Source organism: Uloborus diversus, chromosome 1 (genome assembly GCF_026930045.1).
Source record: "Uloborus diversus isolate 005 chromosome 1, Udiv.v.3.1, whole genome shotgun sequence".
NCBI classification, from domain to species: Eukaryota; Metazoa; Arthropoda; class Arachnida; order Araneae; family Uloboridae; genus Uloborus; species Uloborus diversus.
This window is the reverse complement of record NC_072731.1, coordinates 161,027,417-161,045,884: the sequence shown is the minus strand read 5'-3', so window position 1 is coordinate 161,045,884 and position 18,468 is coordinate 161,027,417. Positions and strand designations below refer to the sequence as shown.

General features: G+C 30.8%; 1 protein-coding gene across 1 annotated transcript in view; it reads right to left on the bottom strand.

Moving 5' to 3' along the window:
- Nucleotides 1-1,647: 1,647 nt before the first annotated feature.
- The window catches only part of LOC129216625 (CCR4-NOT transcription complex subunit 3-like), a 67,323-nt gene continuing 50,502 nt past the window's right edge, over nt 1,648-18,468 (bottom strand). Inside the window, exons 13-15 of the mRNA XM_054850844.1 lie at nt 11,308-11,437; nt 6,318-6,443; nt 1,648-3,674 (exon numbers count right to left, since the gene is read on the bottom strand). Coding sequence (XP_054706819.1) covers nt 3,576-3,674; nt 6,318-6,443; nt 11,308-11,437 — 355 coding nt within the window. The 3' untranslated portion in view covers nt 1,648-3,575. The remainder of the gene's footprint in view (nt 3,675-6,317; nt 6,444-11,307; nt 11,438-18,468) is intronic.

Here is an 18,468-nt window from a genome sequence, read left to right as displayed (position 1 = left end):
GCGCGTCTGATTCTTCTCTTTAACAATACAGAATGTTTTTGAAAAAATTATGTACTCAGCCCCTTTTGGTTGTACCACTGTCAAATGGGTCTAATTCGACACCAACAGCAAAATTTTCAATAAAATGTAGTTGAAGTTTTGTTTTAAAATACGATTTCAATATATGATCCTTGAATACCTATATTTCTGTTAGTATGCAGCAAATTCTCAATGACAATGTTCTTGGCCAAATGATTCAGCTATAATCTAAGTTAATCTAAATATTTACAGAATGACAGTATAACAACAGTCAGATATTACACCAAAATCTGCGAATACTACAGAACAAATGTAGCAGTATTTTTTTTTCTTTTTAAAATCTGGGGAAACATTGTCTCCCTCCTTTTTGAGCCCATGACGAAGAGCCATATGTTTACACGCTGGTACTTGTAAATGTCTGCGGCAAAGTTTGCAGACTCCTCCCCCCCCCCCGTTTCTAAGAAAAGGTTGAGTTAGAATATTTGTAAAGGGAAAACTATTGTATGGTTTTGAGCATGAAATGTGCCGCCCCCTTAAATATACCACCATTGTTGGTAGCACGTCACCTACACCAGGAGCCAGTAGTTGATCAACGAGGAAGCAATCAATATACAGTAAATTATTATTTAATTTACTATAGGGACGAAACTTATTCAGTGGCTAATGCACATCCTTACTCATCTCACTTTCACCTAAAAACGCTTGTGTAAAGAATCGCTTGCTGCTCGCCATCTCGTTTAACTGATATCTCTTGAAAATATGCAACTGTTTTTAAAAATAAATGACTAATAACCAATTTCAATCATGGGCAAAATACACAAGAAAGCATAAAATCCCACCTATACGATTTTTATATAATCTTTTACATTTTTTTAGTGAGTTTTTTGCGTCCATTTTAACCTGCCAAAAGCACCCAGGGGTGGACTAGGTACCCCAAGAGGGCATCAGCATGTACTTCCAAAGCTCTTTGGAAGTCCAGGTTTAGTGCAAAAAGCCGAGGTTTGAGGGCACAAGAAAAAAAGCGGAAGTCGCGCAGATTTCCAAGGCAGGAAAAAGAAAACAAAGGCATCTTCAGGGGTGGAAAAAAAAACCGAAGCCGAAAGGGTGCACAAGAGAAGTGGGAGAGGGCTCACCGGCAAGTCTGCCCTCTGGAGCACAACTCTTATTTGCCGCCTGGGACAAGAACCCCGGCTTGTCCCCCCCCCCTAGACCCGGCTCTGGCAACATGCAAGTGGCGCCGCTTCCCCGGCCCTCTCTTTATCTGTAAAACAATCCTTTCATGAATTTTTCTAAAAATGCAGCTTCAATGCAGGATAACATTGTAATCCCGATTTAAGAATAAAATTCGATATTTTTTCACAAAACTCCATATTTTTTCCTAAACTTCAGAAAACTCCCAACTATTCCTGCATGAAGCTGCCTCATGATAACATCCAAGAAATTCTAAGTACCTGGGAAGTTGCACCTTTTTTTTCAACAAATCTGTACGCACCCTGATTCAAATATGGGCATGGCAAATTCATGAATTTTATAGCAGCAGATGATTTTAACAGCGAACATAAATATGATTAATTAACTAATTATTTACTTGTGTCTGAAAGCAATAATGAATCAAGAAAAGGACACTACTTAAGCTTCACGAGTTTTTATTTCTCTGACAGAACTTATAAAGCCTTGGCTGTCATTATAATTCATCAATATTTACAAAAGCCAAGTGGGTAAAATCAGATTTCATCAGATCCACCAGGAAGACTTGGCAAAAAACAAATGTTTTTCTGTACAAAAATAAGAATAATGTGCGCCTGTACAAATACAATGAAAACAATGTTCTGTTTTGCTCTAGGTTGAAACAGTTTGCAAAAGTAATATATCATTTTGTCATTTAAAAAGAAAAAAAACCTTTTCCAGTTTTAAAGTTGCAAGAATAGTTTGAACAGCATTATGCTCATTTTAACAACCATATTGAATAGTGTTAAATGCTTTACACATTAATGTTAAACATAACAAAAACATAAGTTTGGGTATTTTCCTTTTTACAAGACATGAATAATAAATCTTTATTTATTTTTTTATAATATTAATAGCACTCACTCTTTTCTTATAACAGTTTCATAATATTAAAATGATGTGAATATTTTAAGTAACATGATGAATATTAACAACATGTATCTTAGACGTCATGAGCAAGCTTTTTTTATATACAAAATTAATCCCTGCAGGGCAGCTACAACGTGCAGATTTAAACATTTAGTTGATACCCTGTGTTTCATAGAAAAGAGTACTGGCAGTTTGAGTTTCTTTTTCATAAAAAGCACAATAATTACAAAGGCATTCTTTATTTTCAAATTTGGAATTGGAGGAAAAAAAATATTGGGACCAGAGTGAATTAACATTTGTACCAGTAAAATATTGTGCTCAAAATATAGGTTTCAACGTTGACCCCACTTAATTCTTTAGCCTCAGAACTGACAATTTTTTTGAAAGTAAGCAAATTCTAGATAAATCTAAGGTTAAAAAGCCTGACAATTCTGTTATACACCCTGACTCCTAAGACCAAAATGCTTCTAGTACAAATGATGGGCCAAAAAGGAAAAAGTTTTAACAAGAGTTACACTAATTTTGTTAAGGGAAAAAATTAAAAAAAAAAAAAAAAAATTCTGTGGCTTCCCATTTGCATCATATGTCAAACACCACAGACTGGCAAGGGGTACTAGCTTAAGAACCTCATGGCATTTAAATGGTTAAACTATAACAGTGGTTTAAATTGAAAATTAAGCTTAAAAAAAAAAAAATCACTTCCCCTTGAAAAAATATAACATTCATAGTATTATTTTTTTAAACCATGTAATATTTAAAAAATCAATGAAAGTGTTTTAAACATTAAAGAGTAAGAGTTAATCTAAATCAACTTGTTTACTTTAAATTATTTAAAATGTTAAACATAATTTATGAATTAAGTTGATATTTGTTACATTTAGTGTTAAATTTTTGCAATTTTAAAAACTCTTGATGGGATTGAGATCATTAAGAAACACAACAATTGTGCATAAGCATTACAGAATATTAGTTTCAAAGAATTTTAACATGTTTACTTTTCAGACTATCATCCATCAAAATGCTTTTTGTGGGTAAACGATATGTTACGACATATATGAGACTTAAAATTAGATTCTATCAAAACCTCTTCATTACTAAAAAAGAAGACGTAAAAATGACATGAGACTTTGCAAATTGTAAAAGTTAGTACTTGATGATTCCAACGTTGAATCTTGGGCAAGTCATTTCAAAGGACATTTAGCTGCCAGCATGCACAGATTCAACATTAAAACGTTTCATTCCTAGTGCAAAACCTCGATTCTTAACAAGTTATCAATATATTATTGTTTTGTTTCTTATTTTCATTGAACATAAGTTTACTTTACAATCAACAACACCCAGGCCAAAAATAGTCCTGTATTTACAGATTTTTTTGAGACCTTAAAAACTCTTGAATTTGTAAAAATTAGTTAAGAAGTCAATGATTCGATTCCATTAACTAAGCATTTGAATGATTTTCTTCAATTTAAATCTCTATCTTCTAAATACTTGTACTCAAAAGTAAAACCTTCTTTCTTCCTTTGTGCCCATTTTTCAAAGTCAAAATAAATATATGTTCCCTGTAAAAGAAAAAATATTATGTTTAAAAATGAAACAAAATGAACAATATTGAATGCATTCATCAAAAATACCAAATCATTTTCAAATACACCTTCAGGAGCTAAAGTAGAGGACAGGACATGGTGTTTATCCCAAAAATTGAGTTTAGTCCAGGTAGGAGATTCCTACAAGTTGAAGATTTATTAAGTACATAAAAACGAGTGACTTATGTAACTTTCTCACTGATGGTAACTGCTCTATTTGTGTTGACTTCATTTAAAAAAAAAAAAAGCTTTAGTTATAAAAAGACATTTTGGAATTTTTTAAGCACTTATTAATATATATACACATTTTTCTTCTGAAAGACATTCAATGTTAATTTTCCAGAGGTGAAAACATACTAGAATGTTCAAAATACTGTACAGACTAAAATTTTGAAAATATTGGCACTATAACAAAAAAATCGATAATTGCTCTTTTGTATTAAGCAAACTGAAAGGGTTTGAAATTTTGTTTTAAGGAGCCTGAAAGTTAAAACCAAAATACAAAACATAAATAGCATTCCTCGACATTTCTCAAATTCAAGTCGCTCTTTTCACTACAGCTTCAATAAAGTTAACCAAAAGTGCTCACATTTTTAAGAACATTATTTTTGGAAAGCTTTCCTCATTCTAAGGAATTGTTCTTATTTAGTTAATGATCTTAAAGCAACTCTATCAGGTATTTGGCTTCTATATTTGTAGTATGTTCTCATTCAGTTTATTGATTCTTCATTTTTCTTTTTGAAGCTTATTCATTTTCATACATATGTATCTAGCTCTTATTACTTTTCTTTTGAAATAGTTATTTCATCCTATTTTGTTTGAAACACATATTGTTTATAGTGATAAGAGATGAGAGGGGATTCAATCGTCAATCTCCAAACAAATTCAAAGCAAATAAACATTTTCCTACTGTGTTAATGAAGAGAACATCTAAATCAGTTTAATCAATGTGAAAATTTAACCAAAAAAAAAAAGAGAAAATAAATTGACGCTTATTTATAGTTTTTTTTTGGCGATTACTATTGCAATATGTCATACAGTAATGCATTTGAAGTGGAGCATTTTGAGAAAATTTAGAAACTTCTGTTAATGAAGAACATTTGACATACCATTTTTCATTAACAGAGAGATCATGTCAGACTGTAGAAGGCAACATTTCTTGATACAAAAAAGTTTCCCTTGGGTTCGGATTTTGGCCCGAGACAATATCAGCCCGGCTCGGGCGGGCTCGGTTACAAACTTTCGGGCTCGGGCTCTCAAAAATGAACCCGAACTCATCTCTAATAATGATGTATTTGCCACCGTTTTCTTTTGTAAATTTTATTCTTTTTGGGTCTTTACTCACAGATTTTTTACAGGTTTTTAATATGAGCATTCATAAACTTCATGAAATATACCAGACAGCCTTGTGATCACATCCTGAGACTGCAGTTTTGATCTTATTAGAACTCCTCAGTTAGGAATAGTGAGTAACCAAGCTGGAGGCTGATGTCAACTCATTGAAGCTGAGAGTGCCAACAAACTGGTAGATAAAGAGATTTTATCTCACCAGTGAGTGTCCGCAGCATGGTGTGGTTCGACTCGTGAATTGAAGACAAAGCTTAATGAATTGTTGATGTGTGTCAACAAAAGCCAAGGGCAGTTGATTTCTGTGCACTAAACATAATACATGTCGTGATTTCGAAAGAGAGTCAGCAAGTTTTCAACTTTGCTTGTGGTGTAAGTGCTGTTCAAAACTAGAATCTTTTACAATGTCCTCTGGGACCAGATCTGTAGTACAAAATAATTTTTTGTGAAGATGATCAATGAATAAAAGTTCAGTGCTCAATATTTTTCTTTTTGTGTTTTGAAAATAATGTGCTCACTTATATTTTAGATCCTTAATAGCAGTAAATGTTGCAGATTTAAATATATTAGAGTGCAGATTTGAAAAATTAATACCTTTATAAAAAGTAAGTTTTCAGAGGATTCCATTACAACGAATTTTTTTCGAGTCCCTCGGAGTTCGTTGTAATGGGATTTCACTGTATTAGTATTACTACCCCACCTCTAAACAACAAAACAGTTACTTCTAAAAATAATGATGCATCAAACTAGAAGAAAAAAGTGTTTTTAATCTTTCTTTAAATGTCAGGTTCATGGAATGACTTTCCAGCTGTATTTCAACAAAAGACCTTCTTTCTTCTTCTTTTGTGTGTGTGTGTTCAGTTCGTATTATTATTCTTACTTCTCATTTCATTCAATCAATAAGATAAAGCTTTTTTCTTTGGTTTATGTTCTCATGGGTTGCTTTGATTTAGGATCCTACTTTTCCGATTGGCTGTTTGTTTCAATTCATTGCAGTTATGTCTTTTGATCCTTAAGCCTTTTTTTTTTTGTATGTGTGGGAATTCCAAAGCACATATTTACAATTCCCAACGCCATTGTGCTATTTGTGCAGCTAGCAAAGTTAGATGTTTCTGATTTATTGCAATGCTCAAATGGAAACATTTTTCTTGTAATTATTACATCAATAAAATCAAAAAAATTTGCTAAGTACCATTTGTTAAATCTTTTATTTAAAAAAATAAAATCCTAAAGGATGTAATATTTTCAAATTACATATTTAATATCAAATACCTGTTCATATTCATCAGTAATTGTTTTTGGCTCCTCATGCCTTTGAAACCACATCATAAACATAGTATGAAAACGCCAAGATTTTGTTTTCAACGCTCTTGCTGCTAAATATTGAGCTTTTGTACCCTATTAATTATAAGAAAGATGATTTTTTTACAGCATTATGATGGTTAATTGAAAAAGAAAGAAAAAGAATTAAGTTTTCATGACATCAATTTTAAAAGCTTATTTTAAATCATTTAAATATTTTTTAAGCATTAGTGTATTGTTTAATAAAACAATATTCACATTTGGTTGTTAAAAGCATTCAACAAAGAAAATGTTCTTTATATACAGTCAAATCTTGCTATAATGCACAAGAGCTTAGGTGTCAGCATGTAACTCTTTCAGCAGCACTCCCCCCCCCCCCCCAAATGAACATCTACTTAACTAATGTGAAATAAGTAAATAACTAATATTAAATTAAATTAAAAAAAAAAAACACCTCTGCCCTCATATTGAAATGAATCTTGCGGCTCAGAATGCACATAAAATTTAAATATATATTTAATTTTTTTTCTAGATAACATGGAACAGGAAAGTTAGTCACAACTACTAAGTTTAACTAATTGCAGCAGGATAATATTATTTTACAGCATTTCTGGAATTGAGTAGCAATCTCTAAACATCTGCTATTAGTTTTCATTATTACTACTTATTATTTTTTTAAAGTGTGGACAATATAAAACAATGAGCAAAAATGCAAAGTTTTATTATAGCATAGATGTGTTTAAAACTGAAAAAAAAAAAAAAAAAAACTTTGACCTGCAAACTAGCAGACAAACTATGTGTACACAACTTATATTTAAGCAAGCATGGCTCCAAAGAGAGAGAGGGGGGGGGGGGTCATGGCTGCTTTCTTAAAGTGACCAAAGTTAGCCTAAAGTTGCAATTTGGGGAATTATGCTTCAAAAAAATTGTCCCAGACCCCCTTCTTTACTCTAATATTACTTATTACCCCCCTCGTTTCCAAAAATGACCCGCTAAAATCAAGAGCCTGATCCCTCTCTTGCACTTGAGTTATTTCAGGGTTTCCACTCCAAAATGGGAATCAAAATAAAGCACTATAAAACACTCTATTTTTCTGCAGCTAGAATGTTTACATCTGGTTTGAGGAATATCATAAGATTTTCTTACTCAATCTATCATTGGGATTTAAACCTGGTAACCTGGAGATCCCAGTAACAGATGGGCAAAATACAAAAAATATAAATTTTAACTAAATGGAATGAAAATAGTAGGACTACAGCGTTAATGAATATTAAGAGTTAAAATGAAAAGTGCTATCAAGGTTTTAAAACTTAAAATTATACTATTACAAGGGACCAGAAAAAGAAGAGTACATTTGTCAACAAAAATCCTGACAAAACATCGTCAGAAAATTTTATTTTTTGGGGTCTTTTGTGGGATCGCTTGAAGATGCTTGTTTAATAAATATAGACATCCGTAACAAAACTAACTTCGATTCAGAGTTTCTGCTATTGTAGAGAGAACTCTGTAAAATGTAGAGGATTGCATTTGCAAGCATTATGCATTAGAAAGATTGTGGAAGTCTTGCTCTGCTACGCCCAGCCTCACTTTTGTATCCTATAATTAGTGGAAATATTAATTAAATTGTAAATTTACAGTGATATTTTACTTATACCCGAAGTGATGCAAGCACCTGGCAGCCAGCCAATAATGCCTTGTACAAGCGAAAATGAAATAAGGCGGGGGTTTTCATAGCGTGGTTTTTTCATAATTTCTTTGAAAGAATGTAATTTACATCCCAAAAACGTCAACTAAAAGTGTTTTGCTAACTTAAGCTGCCTTGGTGTCAAGAAGGGGCACAGGCATGGTGCTTCGGAGGAATGGAGGAGTATACCCACCAGTTGCAGATGGGAGGCTGACGTTGGCAATGGAGGTGGGTAATCTAGTTGCCTTTCTGCAAGGTTCATACACTTGCGGTACAAAAAATCCCTGATTTTCCATGTTATTTTTCAGAAAATTCCAGGTTACTCACTTCAGTGCCGTCCCAAGAAAGGGTCGAGTGGGCAATCGCCCCGGGCGCCACGAAATGAGGGGTGCCGTGGGGCAACCCCTCATTTTGTGCATTATAGATACACAGTCAAAAACATACAAAATACAGAATCATTGCAATGATTCTCTATTTTTTTTCCTAGGGCAACGAAAATATTCCTCTCTCTGTCTCCAAAACATTAGTTTCCTTTGTATCATTGAAGCAGATACAATTCCTGAGAATATAACTGTTTAGAGCCAAACAAAAGGCATTGAAAAAAAAAATGTTTCTTGATCAGATAGGAAAAAGTTAATAGGTGTCCGGTCAAAATTTTGAAACTTTTAGTTTTAAAAATGCAATTTTAGCCTTAAAAACGCGATTATATGTCATGTTTATTGACTTTAAGGTAAGGGGGGGAGCTCAGAGACTGTTTCTGATCGATTATTTTTATAAATAGATTGAAATCAGTTCCTTCACTCCCTGCAAGTTTTTGAAATTGAAGTTTCAAAAATGCAACTTTAGGACAAACTTTGAAGATTTTATGGATAGGAGGATCTGGAGCATTTCTAAGAAAAATTGTTCAAAATTACGGTTTAAGAAATTTAAGCAATGTTTCACATTCAGGGGCTATTCCACTTGAATTTTTTGTAAGTGTCGTTTAAAAAACCCATTGCTTGTAATATTAAAGAAAGGCAGCATGCCCTTGCATGAATATTTTCTTAAACTCATGTCTTAAAATGTAATTTGTAAGGCCATATTTTGTAATATTAGGGTCAGTGATTTTTCAAAATTAGAGCTCCAAAAACGCAATTCTGAGTGATTTTCGATGATTTTGAGTATTTGTGGGCTTTTCCCTAAAACTTACAAATATTTGATGAAAAAAATAACAACTTTGTTTATAACATATATGAAAACTGGTATCAAGTTGGTACAAGTAAACTCTTGAAAAGAATCATTGGATGAGTCCAGATCGAAATTTAATTTTGATGTAATTTACTTCGATAAATACATTTTCTATTTATAATCAGCAAATTATTTATTCATGTTCTTCGTTTGATCAATATTAATAACCAATTCAGTTTTAACTCTTTGTTTTTTATCTAGTAGGATAAAATTTTACTAGATAAATACAGTAAAACCTGTAAAGTTGACCACCTATCTAAGTTGACCACCTGCTTCAGCTGACCACTAAAGTAGTGCACCGCAAGTGGTCAACTTACACAGGTTTCACTGTATTTAGATTTTTAACATTTCCATTTTTTAAAAAGTTTTTGGTTCATTAACGTTTCACAAATAATAAAATACGATTCATTGATTGTGTTTTAATTAGTATTATGAATAGCCCTCTGATTGTTCTGTTCATTAATATGTAAAAATTTCAAGTATGCATTATGCACTGACGTTATAACTTAATTTTTCTGTGTGTAAGGGGGTGACAGAAACTCCCCCCCCCCCGGGAACCGTCAGCTCTTTCGACGGCCCTGACCCACTTCATTCAATAAGTATATAACACAAAACACCTTGAGCAAAATCATCCAATTCTGTTTTTGGAAATTTACGGCTACTTTCACCTTGCAAGCGACTAAATACGGCAACTAATGAAAAATTTAAGATAATAAGTAGATTTTTGAATTTTTGAATTTGTTCCGATTTTGAATTTCCGAAAACGGCATTACCCGTTTTCGGAAACGTATTCACTTAAAAAGTCTTGTGTACTTCCATCTTGGGAATGACCAAATATGGCGGCTACAGCAAAAATTAAGAAGTATTTTTTTGAATTTATAGCATAAAAACAATTTTAAATAATAAATCTTCATGAAACAACAATTCAGTTTAAAAGTTTTTAGCACATTTGCGTTCAAGTCAATGAGGAAAAGATAAAGTTTAAAAATCTAAGTTTTTCATTTCTCAAGAAAATTATATATTAAAAATAATAAAAAAAAGAAAACAATTTGCAGCACATTTTGCGTTATTTTCATTAGTTTTTAGTTAAAGAAAACATCCAATTCTGCTTTGTTTTTGGAAACTTAGGCATTTAAGCATCGTGTCTACTTCTATCTTGTGAATGATACAGAATGACTATGAAGTGACGACTATGTTTCACACGTAGTTAAAAAGAATTTCCGACCAAAAAAAACGATTTTTTCCGGATCGACCCTCACATCTTCAGGCTTGTGCATCTGAAGCAGTTCATTGTCTTATTCCCTGTTGAGTTTTTGCATAATTCCTGTTCACCCAATTTTTTTTTCTTGGGGAAATATTGAGGGGCAAAAATGGTGACCACATAAATATTTTTTGGGTCACCACTTTTTATTGCCAGCGTCATTTTGCCCCAAAATGTTTACAGATTTTTTCAGGAAACATCAACAAAAACGAAGATTAGATCTCATGGTACAAAATTCCTTGGTAAAGAAAATGGCGGAAATTTTTTTTGGGGGGAGGGTGAGGGGGCAAAATTGGAGAATTTCCTGACAATTCCAGGTTTTCCCAGTTTTCCCGGAGGGTACGAACCCTGCTGTGGCTGGTAGTCTTAGAAAATTCTAGAGAATTTAAAAAAAGGGAAAAAAACTTCAATATTTATACAATACTTGAGTGAAGAATACGAAAATCTCTCAGCAACAAAATCAATACCTTTTGAGAAATGTAAAATTGTTCTTATTGCCAGTTATTCATTTAAGAGGCAACAGTGTTGAACTGGAGAAAAGATAAACAATTGAGTTTAAGCATCCAAACAATACTGACGCATTTTATTTTGAAACCAGATCATAACAGACAACTGATTGATCAAACTAAGCTGCTATTTCATAATATTGAAATTATTTTAGGTACAAAAAATATAGTTCAAATTCAATAATTGTTCAATGAACACACAAACACAAAGTTTAAATTTTTCGAGAGACAGAGAGAGAAATAACACAAATCATAATGAAAACATACAAATTTAATACTGACCTGGAGAAAATAAAATATAAAAAATAATGTTTCAGTAGATAATCGCTGAAAAAATTCCATGGAGTTGCTATTAGACACATTTGTCGGATAATAATCAGGTGTTGTTGCCGGGCAACCAGGACTTTGATACCTACATAAGTAGTTTGGAAAAAGTATCTTTTGTAGCAATTAAAAACTTCAAAAAAGATTTAATGAAATCAGACAGTAAAATTAAAAAATATCAATGAAAAGGAGTTTAAAAAAAAAACATTTTGAAATCTATGCTTCATTTAAAAAATATTACTCTAACATTTTAAATTAAATTAATTCCCATGTTTTTAGTCAAACATATATAAATTAATCCATTAAGATGACTCTTATATATGGTCTGTAAATAGTATGTGGTACATTGAAGGTGTTTAAGCTAATAGAGCTAAGAGCACATATCAGGTATTTATCAAACTTTGTAAGATGGGTTATAGGGATCGCAATACCGGACTAAAAATTCAATACCGGTATTCGGTATTTTTTGTAACATGATACCGGAATACCGGTATTAGAAATTTCCCAAGAAACATTCAAAAACAAAACGTTTTGTTGCCATATTTCATTATTTCGTTTAAAACGTGCCTCATTATGCGCCTTATATGCGGTACTGAGCTCTCACCTGGAATATTAGGTAAGATTTTTGAATTTCTGCTGGTGGTACGGTGGAGGATTATTATTGATAGCCATTGGCTTCTAAAAGTCGAGACGAAACCCCAGTGTATAGTTTTAGATCCTAGTTCCGAGAAATCTTGTGTTCATTTTTTGCATACGGCGAGTTTAGTCCTATGTATTCCTGAATGCTAGCTTTTTCGGAACTGGACATCCTTGCTTTAGTTTTTAGTTTAAAATTTTGGGTCTGCTGACCTTAGGATGAAGGTTCCACTGCTGAGGAGTTCTGATTTCATCAACTTAGTCTTATTATTAGTTTTAGTATTCTTATTTGTTTAATTTTGTAAATCCCTTATGTGTTTATTCTTTGCATTTTGTAACACATATATATATATATATATATATATATATATATATATATATATATATATATATATATATATATATATATATATATATAATAGCAAAACAAAACAAAACAAAAAAATCTCCGTGCTAATTTTCACTAAGCCTGGAAATCCTTGTAATGAACTAACTTCTTGTAGTGGAATTTTTTTTTAATAGTGTATTTTATTTTAATAATGCGCATTACACCTCCTGTAGTTGCTTGAAAGTTCTTCATCTTCAAATAATTCGGTCTTTGGTTTTGAAAAAAAATTATTTTTATAAGTGTGGGTGTTTCTTTCGTATTGTGGGTAGTTTTTTTATCGTTATTTATAGCTAATGTTTGTCGAGAGAGTTTTTTTCCAGTAATAACATCATCTTTAGCGATTTCCTCTTGGCCTGAATAGGTTTGTGTTTTCTTTTTATTAACCCTTTAGTTTGAAATTTACAATGAATTTGATTATTTTGTTTTCTTTTTAAAATTGGTTACAATTATGTAAATATCTGAAAATATGTTTCTACTGATTATGCCTTTTTCTTCGGAAATGTTTAAGGCATCATAAATAATATCTCACTAAGTGTAAAACTGAATAGCGAGACAGAACAGCACAATAATATCGATGACAGTAAATTACTGTTTGTTATACTAACAAAAAAAAAAAGGTTTTTTCAAAATTCAGTACAGTTGAGACAAATATATTTTTTAAAAATACCATAAAGAAACGTTGTCGGAATAAACTTCTCATAGCGCAAGATTTAAACTCCAATACTTTTATACATTTAAATTAATTTTCACAAGAGGGCACGTCTAAAAAATGGAGATTTTAAAAACGTGGTCACAAAAGTGCAATTCATCACACCATCTAGTATTGAAAATATCACTATGCAATCTTTCTGGTACTTTTACTCATTTATGTTCAATAAGTTCATGCTTTTGAAGCAAAAATTTTACTTCAATAGATTGATTTTGAAACTGTCTCATTGAAAAAGAAATTTATATTTAAAATAACAGTAAATATCCAATTAGTTAAATTGAAAACTGTTTAATTAATAACTAGTTAATATTTTTAGCTAATATTGAAAATAGTGGTATTCTACCCTAGCAAATACCGGTATTTCGAAATTGCAAAATATAGCTCCAAATACCGGTATTCGGAATTCCGGTATTGCAATCCCTAATTGGGTAGCTTAGAATGAGGTGTATTTGAATGTGAAGTATTTCAAAAAGGTGAGTGAACTGGTCATTGGACACAACAGGTTGAAAACTGATTTTGGTAAAGAAAAATTTTACTGAGATCAAATTTTGATAGCACAGGTTTTTTTTTTTTTTTTTTGACATTCTGAGGATTGTATGTAAAGTATCTAACAAGGATAGCAATTTCAGTAAGAGAGTTAAGAGGAGAGATAAGGAGAATTAAGAAGGTTTCTGTCTGTAATCACATTCTGGGTCGGATGAAGAGAGCACATCTAAGTACACAAGAACCAAGTCAGTTGGTACTGAGCAACAGCAAAAAAAAATACATTGGGCAAGCTTGAAGCTTTGATCTTTCTGAGAGGTATGCTGGATGCTAATTTTATTGGGAAACAGCAAAACCATTTTTATGTAAAAACAAAAATGCTTCATGGGGGGGGGGGGGCTAATGACAGGTCTCACTATGTATGATTTTAAGAAAGCTAGTCGGACCTAAAAGTTTTGGAATGTTTTCAACTAGAAACTCGCTCTAAGAAAAATTGGTTTTCCTTTCATTGTAGAAAATAAATAAATCTATCACGCACATAATGGAACTGGAAAAGACGAGCGACTTACATTCACTGTTTTAAATAACTTTTACAAAATAAATAATTCTTACTGTTCATAAACTGTAATAACAATATTTGGGATTCAAAAGTTGAAACTAAAAATAAATAATAGATTGTTTACAAAGCAATCCAAAATACTTATTGATTCAATAGATTGAAAAAATTCTCAAACCTATTAAAACTGTGAAACATCAATATAATGATCAAATTTACCTAGATTTTTACCTAACCAGATTTAAGATGAGTTATTCAATCTGACTAAGAACCTATTTGAGTTAAAGATTCATTAACATCTGTATACTTTTCAGAAAACCATTAAAACACATACACAATCAGGGGTCTCAGTGGGGTTTTTTAAAATTTTAGGAACTTTTCGGAAAATTTGAGGGGTAATTCGAGATTTTGTTCGACTACAAACAGGTAGCCCCCCCCCCTGACCATAGTTAATAACAAACCAACTGACGAACCAAACTGAATATTCAATTTATCACTTATAGCATAAACTCAAGTACTTTCACAGAGAAAGAGTTGAAACAAAAGAGAATAATTTTTTAACTAATTTATATTAAGTAGCCAGAAAACGTTTGAATTTGTAGTTATCGTTTCAAAACTTGTTCTTTTCACTTTCAAAGATGGGCAATTCTGAGTTTTTGCAATTGACCAACTCCTACAGTGATTAAATTCTGTTCAAATGTCGTTTCCATAAGATCTTGTCTACAGCGGCTTTCTACAGTTTATTCGTACCATATTTTAATTGACCTTGAGCTAAACTTCCATTTTTTAACTCTAATATTCTTGTTTCAACAAATCTCCAAATCTAGATTTTGTTTTTCCCTAGTTTATTCCTTTTCAAGTTTATTTTTTGTCATTTTTCTTTTCAACTATTAATACAGTGGTGCGTAACCTACGGTCTGCTCAGTTGACCCGTGCCTTCTGCTATGTTCTATGTTACGACTCTCTTTAAAGTGACAACAATTTCTAGATTGTATTTTTCACTTTTCTATAGTTTCAAATGTTATTTAGAAAACTAAAAATAAATAAGTTATACATATGTTCTGGTCAGTAAGATTCATCTTTTTAACTGTAGGCCTAAGGTTAAAAGAAAATTTGGCCCTATTCAATTCGTGTATTTCTTGTGTGATTTATGATAATCCTTCACTGCTTTTAGCTATCAACAGTACCTTAAAAAAGGGATGGTAAATATGAAACATTGAATTTCCAATGCCAGTCAACATGGGAAAATCTTAACATGTAAAATAATTTTCATATTTTATTCAGTAATTCTACTAACTGCTCATAATGCATATTTACTTGAAATCTTTTAATTTTTGCTTTTAAAAAACACTTTAAATTGTTTATTATAATTACTTTTTTTTTTACTTCTTCGATTCTTGAAAAAGTTTCCTATGCATAAAGTTCTTCAGATTCACAAAAACAATTATTTGGTTTGAAATGGGTGGTGTTCTAAAAATTTCTATTTATTATCAAAGCCTACATACTTGCTTTTCAACTGTGCCACCCCGCCCCCCAAAAATGTTGCGATTTTTTAAGTAGGGTCATTCCATGTCAAATCAACTAAAAAAAATTATTTTCAAATTTACCATCTCAGATTTTCATGAAAATTTCAGGGATTATACTGTTTGACATTCTAAATTCAGATCTACTTTTTAAAAAAATTAATCTCTTTTGGTTAATGAGTTATTAATCTTTTAAATCTGTAAAAAAAATACGTTTTTTTTGTTCATCTGTTGCGCTTAAAAATGCTACAATTTTAGTTATATGGGGTCAATACAGTTGGTTAATAGCTCATTTTAAAGAGAATTGCATGAGCTTTAATTTGACATGCAACTTGCATATTTCTCTTTAATTTTTAATAACTTTTTTAATTTTAAAATTTAAAATTTTTATTTTTTTAAAGTTAGTGTCCTTTAAAAATTTTGAAAAAAATTATGTTTTTAATATGTTTTAGTTGATTTATCCTAATAATTTCAGAGTGGGGACATGATGGGATCAGCAGTTATAGCAAATAATGCAATGGTGCTACTTAGCATTTGTTTAAAAATTAAAAAAACAATAAATAAATAAAGAATACTTTTTTAAATGCACAAAACTATTTTTAACAATTTAAACTTATTTCAAAATATACATGTTTTAGTTTTTTTTAATAATATTATAAACATTTTGTAGTAAAACTATGAATAGTTCAATTAATTAAAAAAACCTTTAAATTTCAAAAAAAATCTTAAATTTTGGTTATCTTTTATTCCTTTGAAGTTCAGTAAACAGAACTAGCACAGAAACTTCGAGGATGTAATTTTGAAATGTATAAACACAAAGTAGAATTCGATACATAAAAATGCCTTGTGGTGTAGTGGTGGTAAGTCTTTCATCTCTTCAGTTTGGAAAGTAGCTTTTTACTCGACTTTGAACTTTCAGATTCTGAGAGATTATAAACCCTTCCAGTTTGTGTTGTAGGGTCAACTTTGGTTAGTATTTCCGTTTTATTTACAACCAATACATCAGGAATATGAGGGTACTTAAAGGATGGAGAAGGTCCATGAGGTTGTAAAAAACTTACTTTAACCTCCTAATTTTCAATTCCTAAAACACAACCTAGCCACCATTCATTATTATATACACATGTTACAAAACCAACTATATTATTCAAGTCCAAATCATCAGCATCATCATGTTTGCTTACTATCTCTTCTTTTGTGTGGTGTGAAAAGGAGTAATATTTAACGAAAACTGTGCTTTTGTTTTTTGGTCTGTAATTGCGGAACTGTCGAGTTCCTTTCACTGTTATGGCTTCTTCAAACCTTGTTTTCAGAAATGCTAATTCTTTTTCTGTTGAATATACGAAATCGATATTTTTAATATTGTCTTTAGACCATTCATATAATTGATGGGGGGAAGAAAATTTAAAATAAAAGTAATTTTAAAAAGTAAGAGATTAATTTAAAAAAATGTGATTTTAAAAAAGTAAAAGAAAAAAATCTAAAAAAAATGTCTAATAAATATAAATATATATATATATATATATATATATATATATATATATATATATATATATATATATATATATATATATATATATATATATATATATATATATATATACACACAAAAAAAGTGTCATTGCATTATTTGCTATAACTGCTGATCCCATCATGTCCCCACTCTGAAATTTTTAGGATGTATTTATTAAAACATTAAAAAACATATATTTTTTTCAAAATTTTTAAAGGATACTAACTTTAAAAAAATTAAAATTTTAAATTTTAAAATTAAAAAAAGTTATTAAAAATTAAAGAGAAATATGCAAGTTGCATGTCAAATTAAAGCTCATGCAATTCTCTTTCAAATGAGCTGTTAACCAACTGTATTGACCCCATAGGACTAAAATTGTAGCATTTTTAAGCACAACAGATGAGTAAAAAAACGTGAGTTTTTACACATTAAAAAAATTAATAACTCATTAACCAAAAAAGATAGATTTTTTTTAAAAGTAGATCTGAATTTAGAATGTCAAACAGTATAATCCCTGAAAGTTTCATGAAAATCTGAGATGGTCATTTTGAGTGATTGGCTGATTTGACATGGAAGGACCCAGTAGTATAAACAGTTCTCAGTATTAAATAAAGAGTGAGCTGCAATTTTATACATACCAGGTAAAAACATATCAAGAAATAAGATGTGATAAGTTAATGTATTTTTAAAGCAGAAAAAGTATGAAAATACCAATGAAAAAATAGTTGAGCAAAATTTTTTAAGAACTGTTGAAACAATGAATAATTATAATATTGACGTAACAAAATTTTAAATAAAGTAATGAAAATAAATCCTTGACTTAGTGCTACTCACAGCATTTTACGACATTTGCTTAAGTTTACTAGATCTGGCGGATTCCCTGATTTCTGGATTCTATCGCAACCACCCTTATCAACATTTTAGATCAATTTAATTTTTCAACATCTTTATGAACCAAAGATACAACCCGATAAAAATTAATGCTAACATTTAAGAATGCTAATGGTTTGAATCAATTTAAGTGCAACAGATTTGACATTTTCGAATGAACTTGAGAAACTGATGAGTTTACAAGTCTTCTACAGACAAAAGAAAACTCAGCAAGGTCCAAAGTAATGGTAAGAATAAAATAATTGATGTCAAACTGGTGAAATTACAGAGTAAATTAAAAAGAGCGAGTTTTAAAGAATAGGATGCAATCGGATTTCAAAATTCGTAAATGATCGGGATAGGAGAATTAGAAACAGTTAAAATGTGCAAAATGCATTGAATGTTTCATTCATGAGAGTTGAAAGACATCTGTTTTTAACA